This window comes from Acanthopagrus latus, chromosome 6, assembly GCF_904848185.1.
Source record: "Acanthopagrus latus isolate v.2019 chromosome 6, fAcaLat1.1, whole genome shotgun sequence".
In the NCBI taxonomy this organism is placed as follows: Eukaryota; Metazoa; Chordata; class Actinopteri; order Spariformes; family Sparidae; genus Acanthopagrus; species Acanthopagrus latus.
In genome coordinates, this window is record NC_051044.1 from 32,852,377 (window position 1) to 32,868,944 (window position 16,568).

Here is a 16,568-nt window from a genome sequence, read left to right on the forward strand (position 1 = left end):
GAAGGTGTTTATAAAGCAGCAACCTGGCAGCAACTCACACTTTACTACTGAAGATAACAGAGTTGATAGAGAACCGACTGCCAGGTGAGTCTCACATCAGGAAATACATTCAGCTGACTTTGGTTGTGTTTGATTGTTACTGCTTGCTGATATTCTTTTGTTTTCTCGTCCCAGACTTAATCGTAGGAGGAACGCAACATGAGAATATTTTTACTTGTAGCTGGTAAGATGTCCATCTTTTTTTCTTCTTGCTTTTGTCTTTCAGTTTTTCTTTCTTTTTTTAAAAGTTTGTCCTGGAACTAACTAACTTTCCAAACCACTGAAACAATGCAGCGTAGGATTAAATGGATAACTTTCTAGCTGTTTCAAGTTCCTCCGACCCAACAAGGACATTACCACGGGGGAAATACTGACTAACTTGGATTATTTTTTTTATTTAAAGATACAGTGTATTAGTATCAGTCTTCAGGTATAATTATATAATTCTAGACTCTATAACTTTGTCTATGTACACTCTATGTTCCCATGTAGAGTGAGGTGAAGATAGGACAACCCATCAAAATGTGTGAAAATTGTCAAAAGGATAGACAAAACTCTTTAATACGGGTAAAGTGTCAGCTGGGAGGAGCTGCTGCTGATGGACAGAGGCTCTTTAACTGGTCCATCAGTCTTGACCTTTGGGTTTAAGCAAAATATTGGAAACTGTCATGATTATGACTAGGTTGGGTGTAGTGAGGGTTTGGTAAAAGTTTTATGTAATTAAGGTGCATGCAATATTTGGTGAGAGATTGTCTCTAATTACTTTGAGTTAACCGTCTGTACAGTGTCTGATACGTCTTCAAACAGGCAACAAAAAAGAAGCTTTTTCATCAGGAATACAAAGTATTTTAAATGTATTTGTCGTGTTTGTTAGGTTATCTTAAGCAATCTTTATAGAATAGAAATCATCATAGGATTGGTCCATCTTTCCTGTGACTTGATAAGTGTCAGCAGTGATTGTGATTTTAGGGAATTGATGTCATACACTGGGCTGCTGTTGTTTTTTAGTGAGTGACGGTGGTCATTCAGTAAAGCATTTAATTTCTTATTGGTCTGCCTTTCTCCTGACAGCCATCGCGGCAGTATCACAGGCCCAGACTGACTGCTCTCGTGGGGCTTGTTACCCACCCAGCAATGACCTGCTCCTGGGCAGGGCACACCAGCTCCATGCCTCCTCCACCTGCGGCCTTACAGGCTCCGAGGTCTACTGCACCCCATACCAACAGGTATGACCACAGGTTTATATCAGCATCAACCTCGAGTTAAATTGTAGTAAAAATCCCGATTATCCCGACAATTAATGGAGACAATAACTAGCAGATTAATCCAGACTGAAAATCATTAGTTGCAATCATGTAAGAATGAACTTCAAAATGACATCCACCTCAACCAGCTACAACAGTAAAATGTGCCTACATTAATGCATAGTCATTATAATCAAAATGAATGTACAGTATAATAGTAGTTCAGTCAGAGGGGACATTTTTCTGCACTGAGTATTTTTACTTTTCATACTTAATTGACCACTTACTTACTGACTTTACTTCAATATTTTTATTTAATTAACATTTTAGTCCAGGACTCTCCCTGTTCCAGAGTATTTTGACAGTGTGGTTTAGGTAATAGAGGTAAAAGACCTAAACACTTCCGCCACCACTGGGGGAAAAAAACATACTCTGAATTTAAACAGAGAAAGCAACTTTGAAACTAAAATATTCATACTGGTTTTATAAAAACCCGTATCAGTTCAACCAGAGCACGGTCACTGTCACTGCCTCAGCCATCTGTGTTCACCCAGGCCACGCATGGGTGTCTACGTGAGGTTTGCATAGCCTGGAGGCAAGTGGTGCGGAGGTCATGTCTGTCCATTTATGAAGCAGTCTGATTTCAGGGCCAAATCATCATGTCGCAACTGTACTCTTTGACCGATGTCTGAAAAACCACTGACTGGCTCATCTGCTGGATCAGCACAAATCTCCTATTGCTGGATGAAAACTGTTTTGATTTTCAGACTTTTCTGCTAGTTTTCACTGCCTAAAGTTGTTAAAGTTTAGATTTGGTATTGTGCATTTGCTTTACTCTCAGAAAACCTAAACCTACCCCTGCTGCATAATGTTGTAAATGTACCCAAAAGCCATAGGTTACTTGGGTCAAAGTAAAGACGCTGCATTAAAACACTGCTTCTGGAAAAGTAAAAGACACCAGAACACATAGTACTTGTGTGAAAGTCTTAAAGTACTTAAGTATTTAGAGTACAAGTAAAATGAACATATGGGAGCATTAATGTATCATCGACCTGGCTGATTATTGGTTTCAGCACTCTTCTCATTATCTGAATGAGTGTTTTCTTTTCACAACTGGATTAAAAATGCCTGATGTTGTCTCTGATGTAGCATGCAGTCTGCAAAGTAAGTAGTAACTAAAAATCAAATAAGTGCACTTTAGTAATCAGTACTATATATGTCTCTCTGGAGTGGAGGTATGAAATAGAAGAAACCTCAAAATTGTACTTAAGTACAGTTCTTAGTTATATTCAGTCACCACCACTGCAGCATGGAAATTATGAAATTTTGCAGATGTTATGTAACCTTTACACCTCACAGTGTTACAGTGTTAGAGTGTTGCAGTGTATGTGCGCTGTGCTGAATCTGCCTCAGGGAATGGATAGCTGTGTTGTGCATGGACTCTCTCTGATTGATCGAGGCCTTCCCTGTTTTCAGAGGGTTTTCTTGTTTGTTTTCTTATTCCATACCTGAGCCACACCTCAGCCAGACAGGGAGGGGCAGGAAAACTCATCTGTGTCTCAGCACTGACACATGGCATGACTACCAGTAAAGACCAGCAATGATAGGGATGAAAGCTCGCAGAGCAGTCATAGAAAACTAGTCAGATCTTGTTGGGTAAGCTTCATCACATTGCTGCGAGTACCAGATTTTGTAACAAGTAATTCATTGTCACAATGAAATAATCAATGAAAATGTAAGGCTCTCCAGCAAAATGTAGTGGTAACTGGTCTAATGGATAAACTTTTCTGCTAAATTCTCAGGGTCTGCAATACAGACCCCCGGGTTTTCCAAACTATGTATTATCATTATGCCTTTTACAAAATCATTAAACTCTTCAGGGATATTGTAATAGACATAATGATAACACATATTCTGGAAAACCTGTAAAGTTAATTTCATTGCAGTTCTGCTGAGTGCAGTGTGACTTATAGTTGCTGCAGTATAGCTACACTAGGTTTCTGTTATTTTGTCATATTTAGTCTTTCATAGAGTGAGGTTATTTTGCTGGGGTTGCTACATCACATGTAGATTTATGGAAAATTATAAACATTTTTGATGGCATACATTTCAGATTCCACCAGAGGACCAAATTTTCAGTGCAGTGTCAGATTTGCTACACATACCATTTGTAGAAAGACTTGCAGGTTAACTTGAAAGTCTTGCTTGTAATCTTTAATGTAGCCATGCAAGTATCCTCAGGCTTTCTACTATCAATCCTGAATCACATACAATACAATACAATACAATACAATACAATACAATACAATACAATACAATACAATACAATACAATACAATACAATACAATATTTTATTTGTGCTATCAATGTCAAATACTGATTGACCTATAACCTTAAAATGTAACCTGAGCTTCATCTGTGACAGCTCAGAGCAGATATAGTTTGGCTAACTTATTTATCATAATGTCCTCTGTAGACTTTGGACTTAGAATCAAATGAAAGCTCAGTTTACGCAACAGTCAGCTGGCAACACCATAATGCTAACAGTGTGTGTTTGTATGTGTGCTGGAGGTGACACAGTGCAGTGTCAAAAGCCAGAAACATTGGGGAGAAAGCCACACTGAATTACTTTTAACCTACATAAGTTAAGAAGAGTCTCCCTGTCATGCTTTACTGATGTAACTGACATGAAGCAGTGGTAAAACTGACATGGACACGCCTGAGTTTGTGAGAGTGCTATATCTTGACCTGAGATTAGATAAGATTCACTGTTTTGCAATAAGAAGAAAAAAAGACTTCACATTAAATGCAATGCAGTGGCTGTTATGAATGACACTTATATAGCTGGGATCAGTGCAGCGCTCATTTAGGTCTGCATGTTGAGAGTGATATGAATGTCAGTTTATCTGCTGGGTATTATCTGACTGACATGTCTGTGACCCTCATTGGTGAGGAGAGAGCTGATGATAATTCAAAGATACTCTTACATTGAACCCATTTACTCGGCTGCTCGGGTTATTGGGTAACTTACCTGCATGATCCCACTTCACATTCATGTAATTTAAACACTCCAGTGCCATTACTTCTCATTAAAAACACATCCAAGCTGATATCAATGTGAACACAATGCACTCAGTTAGTTTAGCATAGCATAGCAAAAAGACATATGTTAGGGAAAAACTAGCTTCATTTAATCCAGAGTGGGATAAAATGTTTTGTATGAGTGAGTAAAAGCCAAACAATAACACACAATGCAAAGGTCCATTGATGAATGCCTTATTTTTCACAAGGCTAGTTATATATACTTATGAAAGCACGATTTGTAAAATGTCATTTCTGTGTTGTCACAAATTATGACTGCAGTTTATGATTCCCATCAAGTAGAAGGTAGTCGCTGCTGAAAATGAATCCTTCCATCCCTCCACTAGAATCCTTCTAGCCTACTAGACTAGTCAAATTGTAGATATCTGCACCTGGTGGTGCAGGTTTAAAAGCACCACCTACCTACCTGATTCTACCACAGACAATTCCTCTTGCAAAAATCACATCTCATAATGTTGGTGGGTAGGAAGCCAGTTGGGGATCATACTATTGATCTATACATACTGTATACACACATAAAATACACACACACACACACACACTGTGAGAGATTACTACATTATAACTGAAAGCCTGTGTTATAAACATGTGTGTATTTTCAAACATAAACAGTGTTTATTATTCAGAGGGGAGCTAATGAAAGCCACCATGGAGTTGAATTACAGCCACTGCAGTGTCCAACACTTTTCAATGGAAAACAAATATGTCTATGTCATTAGGCACCCCGATGTGGATGAGTGAGTGGAGACACGTAGCTGGAGGGGAAAACAATATCAAGGCCCTCATGTTGTAACAGGCAATCTTCCTTTAATACTGAAGAGCAACAATTGTTAAATTAAACTTAGTTGGTGGAAAGAGTGAATTTTACCAACCTCACATTCTCTCAGGTGGACAGATCCTGTGACAGACTGTCTGTATTTTATAATTAATGTCTTTCCTTTGTGGTCCCTGTTCCACAGCTAAGACAATGTTATGGTCAGATTTAGAGCAACACATTGTTTCTTCCTCATCTGCTACTGGGGCAGAGTTTAACCCCAAACTGCAGAACAGCTCTATCTAAACACGTTGAGAACCATATGAAGCTAGGACTATTAGTCATCAGGCTTCCCATCTGAGGCATATTGATTTTCTGTCCACTGTGTGACCTGCTCACTGACTCAGCTTATCTAACTGGCATAGCAGGCAGGCAAAGAGACAAATTTGGATAATGGTCTGTGACCCATGGCTCACACACAGGACACTTTCACAGTGACATAATTCCATTCATACATACACCAAATATTATAATATATTATATATTACTATGTTACTAATTGTGTGTATTTGTGTGTTTTTTGTTTCTTAGAGGAGGATGAAGTGTTGTCCATGTGACTCCAGGAACCCAAGCGGCCCGCTGGCCCACACTGTCCAGGATGTCCTGTCCACTTCTGGACCAAACAGATGGTGGCAGTCCAGGAAAGGTGGGCAAAGAAAGAAGAAAGAAAGAAAGAAAGAAAGAAAGAAAGAAAGAAAGAAAGAAAGAAAGAAATTTAAACCAGCCTGTAAACTACAAACTGTGCTGAACGGTGTCCCCTGGCTGCACGACACAAAACAGCATCAACTCAAAACTAATTTTAAACCAAATCAAAGTATGTTTCTGTGAATATATGTGGTGTACCTGATGTTAATACTGTTCTACTTGATTGTCCTGTAGAGGTGAGTCCAGTCACTCTGGAGTTGGACCTCGATAACCTGTTCCAGCTTGACAACTTGGTGCTCAGCTTCAAGGTAGGATACAGTCTGCCATCACTGGATCACATGAATCTGTTCACTTCTGTCTTTATTTATCTATATTATATAGTTTATGAAATGCATCTTGGTGCATTTGAAACCTTAACTCTTGTCAACATTCATCTTTTCTACTTTGTAGGGTCCTCGTCCCAGTGCCTTTATTATAGAGAGGACACAGGACAATGGCAGGACGTGGCAGCCTGCTCTCTACCTGGCCACTGACTGTCAAAGAGCTTTTCCAGGTGTCCCCACAACAACACCTCTCAGGATGGATGACACATTCTGCTACACACTGCCCCCCACTGGAACAAATCCATACCAAGACCACATAGTAAGGACACACAGTGTGCTGTGCCTTGGATGATTCATCCAAGTGTTTAGTTTGGGCAGATTGTAAAAATACTGATTGCAGTAGAAACACTGTGTACATTTTTGATATGATTATTACACTGAAGAAATTTTGGCAGCAGTTAATTTGCTTTTGTGTAATCGCTTTCCCTTTTCTTACCTTCCTGCAGCAGAAAAAAATGATTTAAAACATTTAATAAAAGTATAGGCCATATTTTTCTCAATTTCTTCTTCTTCTCTAGATCCAGTTCAGTCCTTTGCATCAATATGCTTATGTACCTGTTCCTAACAGCCAGAAAATTGAAGGTAAGCCCCTGTCTGTAATGATTACTCTGTGAATCATGACTAATGCAGTTGTAGCCTGCTGACTGACACCTGTCTCATCCACAGATGTGTCTGGGTTAACGGGGCTGAGGGTGAGGATGACAGAGCTTGGAGATGTGCCACGTTTACCTGGCAGGGCTCTCAGTAGATTTTATGCCCTCAACGAGATGAGGGTGATGGGCAGCTGCATGTGCCATGGACACGCCAACCGATGCCTGCCAGAGACCTACAACAATCTACTGCCCAACAGCATACAGGTATTCAGGTGTCTTGAGGTTTGGAGGTTTTGAGTAGCTGCCAGACAAAATCTTTGCTTTATACAGCTAGCTGTATCCTCCTGCTTCCAGTCTTTTTTATTACACTTCCTCGACCTCAGTCCAGTCTTTCTGTACTGGACGCTCAGCTGTAAGACTGATATTGAAATTTTAATTTTACTTTCTGTAAAACAAGAGACAAAAATTACTAAGTTTGTAATATACATACTTAGTAAGTTGATGGAAAAAGCATACCAGAAATCTGTTTGGATCACAGAGGGGTTCCCTCTTTACCACAAAGTTTGGTACACAGTATTGAGGTGAAACTGAGTCAGAGGCTGTCTGGAGCACAAATGAGATAAGCAGCTTATTAAACCCCTATGGCTAACAGAAGGCCTTTCTTTGCCTCAGGAATAGATTTATTATAGAACTAGTTACTGAATACAAAAGTGGTTCATTTTCAGTCCAATGAGAATTGTTGCCTGGTGCACAAACCAACAAAGGTGTCTCCAGGTTTACTTCCTGGTTGTGTGTCCCACTGAATATGCACAGTATAGTTTCACCTGCTAACCCCGCCAACGTGTTCCCATTCTGCCCATAGACTTTACCCTGACATCACAGATTTTTAAATTGCTTAGATGGGCTTTAGGAAGTTTACAAGTGTGAATCCTCCATGGCTAAAAATCCATGATAGAAAGAGTCATAGTGCTTGCAGTTTGAGGTGTCCTGTCAACAGTTTTATAGACATCTGTTTTATAATGTGCTCTGTGTTTTGTTTCGTTTGCATACTTTGTTTTCTTTTCCCTGCAAGTCGCCACTTGCAAAATTGGTAGCATGGCAGTGTGTGGCATTGTGTCCAGGTTTAGATAATACATCCATGGCCAAAAAACGTTTTTGGCCACCTTTAACTTTGATACTCATTCAGACAAGACACTGTAAACTGAGCAGAGAACCATCCCCAAGATTACACTTGAGTCACAGTATGTTTAAAACACTTAGAGAATCAATTTATATGCATTGTCTTCTGTTGTAACACTTTCTGATGGACTTTGGAAGTTCAGAGACATTTATAGGACAATATACACGCAACAATAGAAACGTTGCAAATTATCACTATAGCATCATCAGTTTTATACTGAAATATATTTATTGACTGTTTGAAATGAAATCTGCCCCAAATTTCATTCCGTTTTCCAACTTTGCTCATACTGACGTGTGTTTTAAATGCTGGCGCAAATTATAATTGAGATGTATTTTCAAATGCTGATAAGGATATCTCTGTGATGTGATGCGCACATCTGTGGTGTCTGTGTAACATCTCTACATGTGCCTTTTTTCTGCGTCTCTTTGCAGGTGAATCCTCAGTGTGACTGCCAGCATAACACAGCAGGTGTGAATTGTGAGCGCTGTGCTGACCTCTACAATGACCTGCCCTGGAGACCTGCAGAGGAGGGCAACACTCAGACCTGCCAACGTAAGACTTCACCCAAACCTGTTAAAACAAGGATATGAAGCATGATAATGTCAAGGCACAACAGAGAGAAGAAACATGGTCTGTCTGTCAGGAAAAATACATACAAGAATACAGTTTTCTGTGAACAAAAATATGGAATCAGTGCAGTAATGCCCTTCAAATATTTTAGATTTCTTTTTCATGCAGCTTACATTTAATTTATCGTTTTCTATTTAACTGTTTTCTCATTGAAATACTTTTCCTCACATATTGATGCTAACATTGTGTTTATGCAAAAAAAAAAAAAAAAGAAGAAATACTGTATAAAATTTGAAATATCATTTTAGATTTCTGTAGGTATATCCACTCTGTCTGGGCCCTCTAGTGGCAAGGAGGCCTTACCATTGAACGTGAAGCTGCTTGTGCCTAGATCCATTCCAGGACATAAATACTGGGACCAAAACTTCCATAAGAGATAGATTCTGGTTATTTTTTGTCTTGTCATTGTCTTATATCACCTGCCCCTTTCTCTATGTAACATGCCTGCCAATATTTATTTTTTAGAGACATTTGTCACATCAAATGAAATGAAGAGTAAAAAATAATGAGGAATTCATGAGTGTCAGATACCCAGACTGTTCTCTTTTTGAGCCTCTCTCATGTCAGGGTTACCCACAGTGTTGGCATATCAATGTACTTGACACATTTATTTGAATAGTTTTCTGTCTGTTTGTAAAGTGTATTTGGGATCAACCCATGCTGTATATACTTAAGGCCAACTCTTTTTCCCTCTCCTCAGGCTGTGACTGTAACAACCACGCCCAGCGCTGTCGTTTTGACCAGGCTTTGTACGAGGCCAGTGGACGGAGGAGTGGAGGTGTGTGTGAGGGTTGTATGCACCACACCACAGGGCCAAAATGTGAGCAGTGTGCCCCAGGCTACCAGCCAAACCCCTACAGCCGAATGGACCGTCCTGATGCCTGCATACGTAAGTGTTCCATTAGTAAATGCCACCTGAGCTTTAAGTCTGGCCCCTCTTACACCACAGCAGAGAAAATGCAACACATCAAAATGTAACAGTGACATGCAGGCTGTAGTGTATCTTTACAATTCAAAAATGTGTAAAATACTTCGATGTGGATGCAATCTGTGATGAGTGACATGTTTGTGTTGTTGTGTTGCTGTCAGGCTGTGTCTGCAGTGTTGAGGGGACAGTGAATGGAGGCCAGTGTGACGACAGCACAGGCTTGTGTCAGTGTAAAGTGAATGTTGAAGGTCCCCGATGTGACCGATGTAAGAGAGGATACCACAGCCTGAGTGCCTCCAATCTTCTGGGCTGCTCCAGTGAGTCAAACACCTTCCTGTCTTCTGTAAAACCACAGTCCTTCTCTTTTATCTCTGTCTGAATTCAGTTAATTGTTTCAGCTTTGCTTGGTCAGGAAGATGTAGTCACTGCATGTTCATAAGTGCACATATCTGACCTTTTTCAAATTTGAATTTTCAAATTCTTTGGAATCTAATCACAATGCCCAGAGCTTTTTCCTAATTCTGTTCTTACCCCTGCTGTCCAGAATGTTCCTGTTCTCCAGTTGGGTCACAGTCAGATATTTGTGACCCAGTGACCGGCCAGTGTCCCTGTCGCCCCCACTTCCATGGCCTGACCTGTGAAGAGTGCTCAAAAGGCTACTGGAAACCATTCCCGTCAGGACGCTGTGAGTCCTGCAGCTGTGACCCCACCAGGTCATACAGTGATACGTGTGACCAGGTATGACCTCCTTTATATTGTCTGAAACCCACATTTTCAGACAGTGACATGTATTACAGGCAGCGAATGCTTAAGAAACAATTGAGATCTATAACTAGCACATATTTGGAATTTTTGCTCATTAGCTAAATCATAAAAAATGGAGCCTAGCTGATATATCGGTTGGCTGATATTATTGGCTTATGTTGGCCTATCACAGAAATACAGGTATCGGCATGCACCACTTTAATATAACTTTTTTTTTACAGAACATAACACAGTGCTCTGTGCATCTGTAAATTCTAGTTAATGGTACACAAACATTTGCTAATCCCATATTAGAATATTAATCAAACTTGTAAACACATTTTGAGCAGGACTTTTATAAATTATAGATGACAATAAGGAATGACAACACATAATGAATACTGTATGCTGGGTTGTTAAGCAGCAAATAGTAGTAAGGCAAAGCAAAAGGAGTTCTACAGACACAACCTAAACATCTTCTTATCAACATCTATGAGTTTATTCTTGAAAATACAGTTTTGTACAGCAGAACATTGCTAGAATGTAATGTATGTACAATAACAATGAATTCATAATGTTAGTGCCCCTACTGTTGCTGGTCAGGCTGCTGTAAGGGTTCACTACAATGGATTTGTAGTTAGTAAAGTTTGTATCCTCTTTGTACCCGTCCTTATTGATTAAGACGCTAAAGTCAGTTCTGTTTCTTTCTTTCCAGGTGTCAGGCCAGTGTCAGTGCAGACCAGGCTTTGGAGGCCGAACATGTACTGAGTGCCCAGACAACACATACGGAGATGCTCTCTTAGGCTGCCAACGTGAGTCATCCCTCTGTGATTACAGCCATTTGTTGCCTTGAATTTTTGAACAAAAAAATTACAACAGCAAAACATTTCTACACTGTCCTCTTTTGATCTTCCTTTTCTTCCTCAACAGCATGTCGGTGTGATGCTGAAGGAACCCTACCAGAAGGTTGTGATAAGCAGACAGGAGTCTGTTTGTGTCGGCCGGGTGTCACCGGGGCTCGCTGTGACACCTGCAGTCGTGGACACTGTGACTCTTTCCCTACCTGTGAGATATGTCCCTCCTGCTACTTCACCCTGGACACCCAGAGACAGAACCTCAGTTTAGCTGTAGAGAGGCTCTACACCAGCTTCCCATCTCGTCCTGGAGGCACTGGTGATCTTGGAACCTTTGGGCCTCGCATATTGAACCTGCTTGAAAGACTTAACCTGATCCGGAATTCCATCTCCCTCCCACCCAGCACAGCCGAAAAGGTTGACGATGCCCTGTCCCAACTGGACAAGCTCAGGTGAGGGACTGCTGAGATCTTTAGAGGAAAATATTAATTTTTAAATTGTTTCTTCATTCTATTCTAACTCTTGAAAGTAAAGACACCAAGCCTAACTAGACAACTGTCTCACAGAGACCAGGTGGCCAAGGTTGATAAAGACCTCCCAGCCCTGGAGAGAACTCCTGGTCTGGACTCAGAGCTGGACAAACTTCGGACTCTGCTGGACCGCCTCACTGTGGAGTACAAAAACAAGAAAGAATTAATGGACACATCCATCAGTCCCAACAATACAGGTCAGAAACAAAGACACACCACTCACCTCTGCACTCACTTTTAGTGATCGTCATTGATCTCATTGTCACTCAGACATACTTTCTTTTTGGGTATTGAGGAGCTGCAGGGGTGCTCTCACACACCCAATACACTCCACTGTTCCCCAAAGAAGCGATGCCAATCTGTTAACACCATAGACCCCTGAAGACTTTGAAAGACTCTAGACTCACTTGTTCAAATTTCACTTCAACCCCGCATGACTCCCTCACATGACATTAAATGAATCCTTTAGACTAATCAACATTGTGAGGAAATTACTCCTCAATGAAATACCAAAAATTACTGGAGCGGGGCTTAGACATCGGCTTGAGCAGAATGTCCCTTTGAACTATCTCCACCACAGTATAAACTAGAGGCCATCTTGTAGTGGGACCACGCCAGTCAAATCTGTCAACATGTTCAGGTTCTGACCAATGAGATTTCTGTAGTGTAGTGTAGTACAATATTATTACATGAGTACTCAGTACTCATGGTTTGACAGACAGACAGACTGACAGACAGACAGACAGACAGACAGACAGACAGACACCAGGCAAAGAATTCAAACTTTAGTTTAATCTACAATAGGTGTCTCCAGGACCACACAAACTCATAAGGTGAAATCATCAGCAGCCCTGCTGTTGTTACTGGTAAATATATGTTGAGTTTCTCTGTCCCATTCAGGAGTGTTTTCAGCCATCCAGAAGGCTTATAATGAGTCTACAGATGCAGCTAAGAAAGTGGATGCCAGTGGGGACAAAGTGAAGGAGTCAGCTGATGTCAGAGAAAAAGCCAAGGACCTTCAAAACCAAGTACAGCCAGCCAACACCAGAGATCTGAACAAACTGAACCAGAGCATGGCCTCCAGACCTGACCTCACTCCTGTTGCCAAGCAGGTGATTACCAGGCCTCACTTCATCAACATGATGCTGTGATGCTTGAAATCTTTAGCAAATCGATTTCTCTATTTACATCTTTGTATGTATTTGCACCACCTTTAATATTCAATTTAATTAAGATTAGAAATTAGTTTATCTCCTGAGGGTAGCACTTGAGGAAATGGCACTGGGGCAACACAAAAAAGTGTGTGTTCAATGTGCAGTATCAATATAATCTGTTCTAACGGAAGAGGGTTCATTATCTGGGGAGCATACATATCATTGGATCATTTAATGTTAGGCAATCCAACCCCATCTACTGGCTTTTTCGTTGAACGTAGCTCATGTATTTCCCCTTTAAATCATAACTGTGACTTTTCAGGTATGTGGCAGTGTTCGCTCAGAGCCCTGCACCCCTCTCCAGTGTGAGGGTGGAGAGTTGTGTCCACCAGAGGGAACCCCACCTTGTAAAAAGGGGGCAACGTGTGTGGGTGCCCTGCCTCTGAGTAAGAGGGCTGATGCTGATGCCAAGGATGTGAAAGACAAGCTGGACAAGCTCACTGGGAAGATCACAGAGGCTGCAGAGGAGGTGCACACACACACACAAACAAACATACAACACTTGTATGTGTTCATTTTGCTTCTGTAATCTGCACTGGCTGTTAACTGTAACTCTTTCATAAAAGTATGAAAGCATTAAATAATTCTAAATCATCATTTAAGTTTATGTCCATTTCTTACAGCTCGAGAAAACACAGAATACAGCCAACCAGGTGAGACAGTCTACAGAGAATCTGTCCAAAAAGATGAAGCAGGCCAGAGATGAGCTAGAAGAAGACTTAAAGGAAACGCGTGACACTGTGAAAGAACTCAAAGATTTTCTGTCAGGTAAGTGGACTTATATGCAAAAGAGTGTTAGTAATAATAATGTTTTAAATCGATGCATCAGGCGGTGATGCCTAGGTCAGTCGCTCCTTTACTTTGTAGTTTCGAACTCTTTCTGTGTCTGTCTGCACAGACCCATCCACCGACCTCACCCACATCCAGGAGGTGAGCGACTGGATCCTTAAAGCTAAACTGCCCCTCAGCCTGGCTGCTTTCAAGGGGAAGCTGAAGGAGCTGAAGGATCTGGCGGCCAATCTACCAGACAGCACAGCCATTCTGGACGAAGCTGAGCCACAGCTGGACTCAGCTAGGAAACTGCTGAAGGAAGCCCAGGACGCCAGGTGGGCCCTCACACTCTTACTAATGATCATTAATACTGTTTTCTCAAGCAGTTACTTAAAATTATGGCTTAGCAGAGATTGCAAACAAACAATTCACAAGGGCATGTTTAGATTGAATAGAAGATTTTTCATTAAATAAATTGTTAACATTCAAATCTGTGTCCAGTACGCCTCTTGTACCCTTTTTCTGCTTTTGTAAGGTTTTGAATGATTGAATGTTATATATTAATAACAAATCCAAAGTAATCAGAATAGTGCTTTATTTTTGAAAACCCATATGATGATAAATATAACACTGATGTAAGAAATGTTTCCTGTGGTTGCACATTCTCAGGGACACTGCACTGGGAGTAAAGGCTGACGTGGATGGGTTGCTGGCAGGCTTCAACTCAGTGGAGAACTCTCTCTCTGACCTGGAAGACAAACTGCAGGACAGCATTGATATCATGGACAAACTGAACACAAGCCTGACTAAGGTAGGAAGCATGCATACATCAAACTGTCAATGACACGATGGCCCTTTGATTCTAGTAAAAGCAGCTTGTGAAGTGTAACTGAGTTTTTGCGTGATTCTCTTCATGTAGGCCAAAGACCAGCTGAGCCCAGCAGAGAAGGCTTTGGATGACATATCAACATTAACAAAGCCAATGAAACCTCAACTGGACGAACTCAAAGACCTGCTGAAGGACGGAGACCAGCAGGCCCAGGATGCTCAGGAAAATGCAGATAACGCTGTGAATGAAGCAGCCTCTGCAAAGGAGGTGAGACACCTGCTGGAGTTTGAAACATAAACATTTTTGGCTTGGATCAGGACTCAATTGTGGGGTAGAGTTAGAGTATAGATACTGCTAGTCTTCAGTGTCTGTGTGTGTCTCTGTTGAAAGGGGCTTTTGTTGGCACCAGAACTCAGTCACCCTGTATTTAGTAGTAATGTACCATAAAGACTACAATTAGCTTAGTTCAGAGGAATGGTATCATGGTCCTTTTGAATTTCAGTTGCAAATGTTTGCATTTAGAGTGAGAAACTGAAAAAAGATGAGTTGAAACATGTGGGAACCATTTTAAAGTTGCTTATCAAATTCATAGAGTTAAAATTCAAGGGAATAAGGTCAGCGAAATGCCTTCATAATTGTACTCATCCAAATATGTGTGTGACTGTAGGACCTGAAGTCTTTGCTGGAGCAGCTGGGTCGTCTTAAAGACTTGGCTCCATCCAGTGGGTCAGGTACAGAGGAGGGGCCAGTGGGGGATCGACTGGCGAAGCTGCAGCAGGATGCTGGAGTTCTGGCCAACACCACTGACACCATGCTAAAAGCTCTGGAAGGTAATACAGCAAAATCACTCCACCACAAGTGGATTTTCTATATATATAATAATTATAATTATATATATATATATATATATATATATATATATAAGTCTGGAAGTTTTTTCTTTACATTTACAGTATCTTCTCTGTGACACTGTCTCTTTCTTTTAATAAGTTACTTAGAGGTAGCTGCTTGTCCCAGACGTACACCGCTGGTCTAAAAGTTTTCTTGTTCTTGCGTATTTCTATTGACTCTACTGAACCCTCTGGACTCTTTTTAAATTTTTCTTGGTCTACAGATACACAAATTCAAAGATATTACATTTAAATAAAGCTAATGGCTGCATGAATAACATGCACTCAGCTGTAGAATGTCCATTCATTTGACAAGGATTTGCAGTGTTTTCATCAGTTCGTTCATTAGATGAGGTAACTCCCTGTACCCTTACCCTTTTCCAGGTAAAGGAGAGTCCCTCAAGCAGCTGCAAGATGAAATCCTCAAGAAGTCAGAAAAGCTTCATGGACTTGATGCAAAACTCAAAGACCTTCTGGAAAAACTTCGAAACAAAGCACACGACCTCAGCATATGCCAGGGGTAAAAGTCACCTGCTGGCAGGATCCGCTGCTGCTGTCACAACATGTCACACCAGCCCTAACATTAGTCACTCCACTTACTGTCTTCACTTTACTACAGGAGAATTCCTCCCAAAGCCTGGATCACTGCTTTAACCCTTCTCTATAATATAACATTCACCTCTTCTCCGGCAGTTGACAAAGAATTGTGGGAAATGTGGGAAAAGCTATGTAGAAAATCAGCATCTGGTGTGTAATGAGAGAGGAGGGTTCATGGAGAAAGGACTGACTCTTTAGCATGAAATAACTCCTGGAATATTTAAGTTACAGTGTTTTTCATTTTTAATCTGTAATGACAGTACTATATGTTCTTTTAACTGATTAGACAAACACAATATGCATAAATATCTTTATGTTCTCAATATCACTTTTCGCATTTTGTTGAAAAAAGACCAGAGCCCTTACTGCCCTGCACAGCCAACATAAAGTCATTCATCAGCAGCGATATGCTTCACTGTGAACATTTCACCACTATTACTGTATTTGTCAGAACCTGAGACGGGGTGAATTTTATTTATTTGTCTGTTTTTTACCTTTTTGTGCAGAATCTGTAGTATTTAAATAAAAGCCTTTTCATGTTTTTATTTCTGTCATACAGCTTCATGGGAGAGCCCAG

At 40.7% G+C, this 16,568-nt stretch overlaps 1 protein-coding gene across 1 annotated transcript; it reads left to right on the plus strand.

Moving 5' to 3' along the window:
* Positions 1-16,536, plus strand: LOC119021750 (laminin subunit beta-3-like). Its single transcript, XM_037102235.1, has 23 exons — positions 1-84; positions 175-223; positions 1,111-1,265; positions 5,732-5,846; positions 6,080-6,153; positions 6,296-6,487; positions 6,747-6,810; positions 6,895-7,085; positions 8,436-8,556; positions 9,335-9,523; positions 9,724-9,879; positions 10,107-10,300; positions 11,022-11,118; positions 11,237-11,612; positions 11,727-11,887; positions 12,591-12,802; positions 13,167-13,373; positions 13,528-13,672; positions 13,803-14,010; positions 14,345-14,486; positions 14,595-14,771; positions 15,172-15,334; positions 15,779-16,536. Exons 2-23 carry the CDS (start codon positions 199-201, stop codon positions 15,916-15,918), a joined length of 3,504 nt encoding a protein of 1,167 aa, XP_036958130.1. The 5' UTR covers positions 1-84; positions 175-198; the 3' UTR covers positions 15,919-16,536.
* Positions 16,537-16,568: the final 32 nt, after the last annotated feature.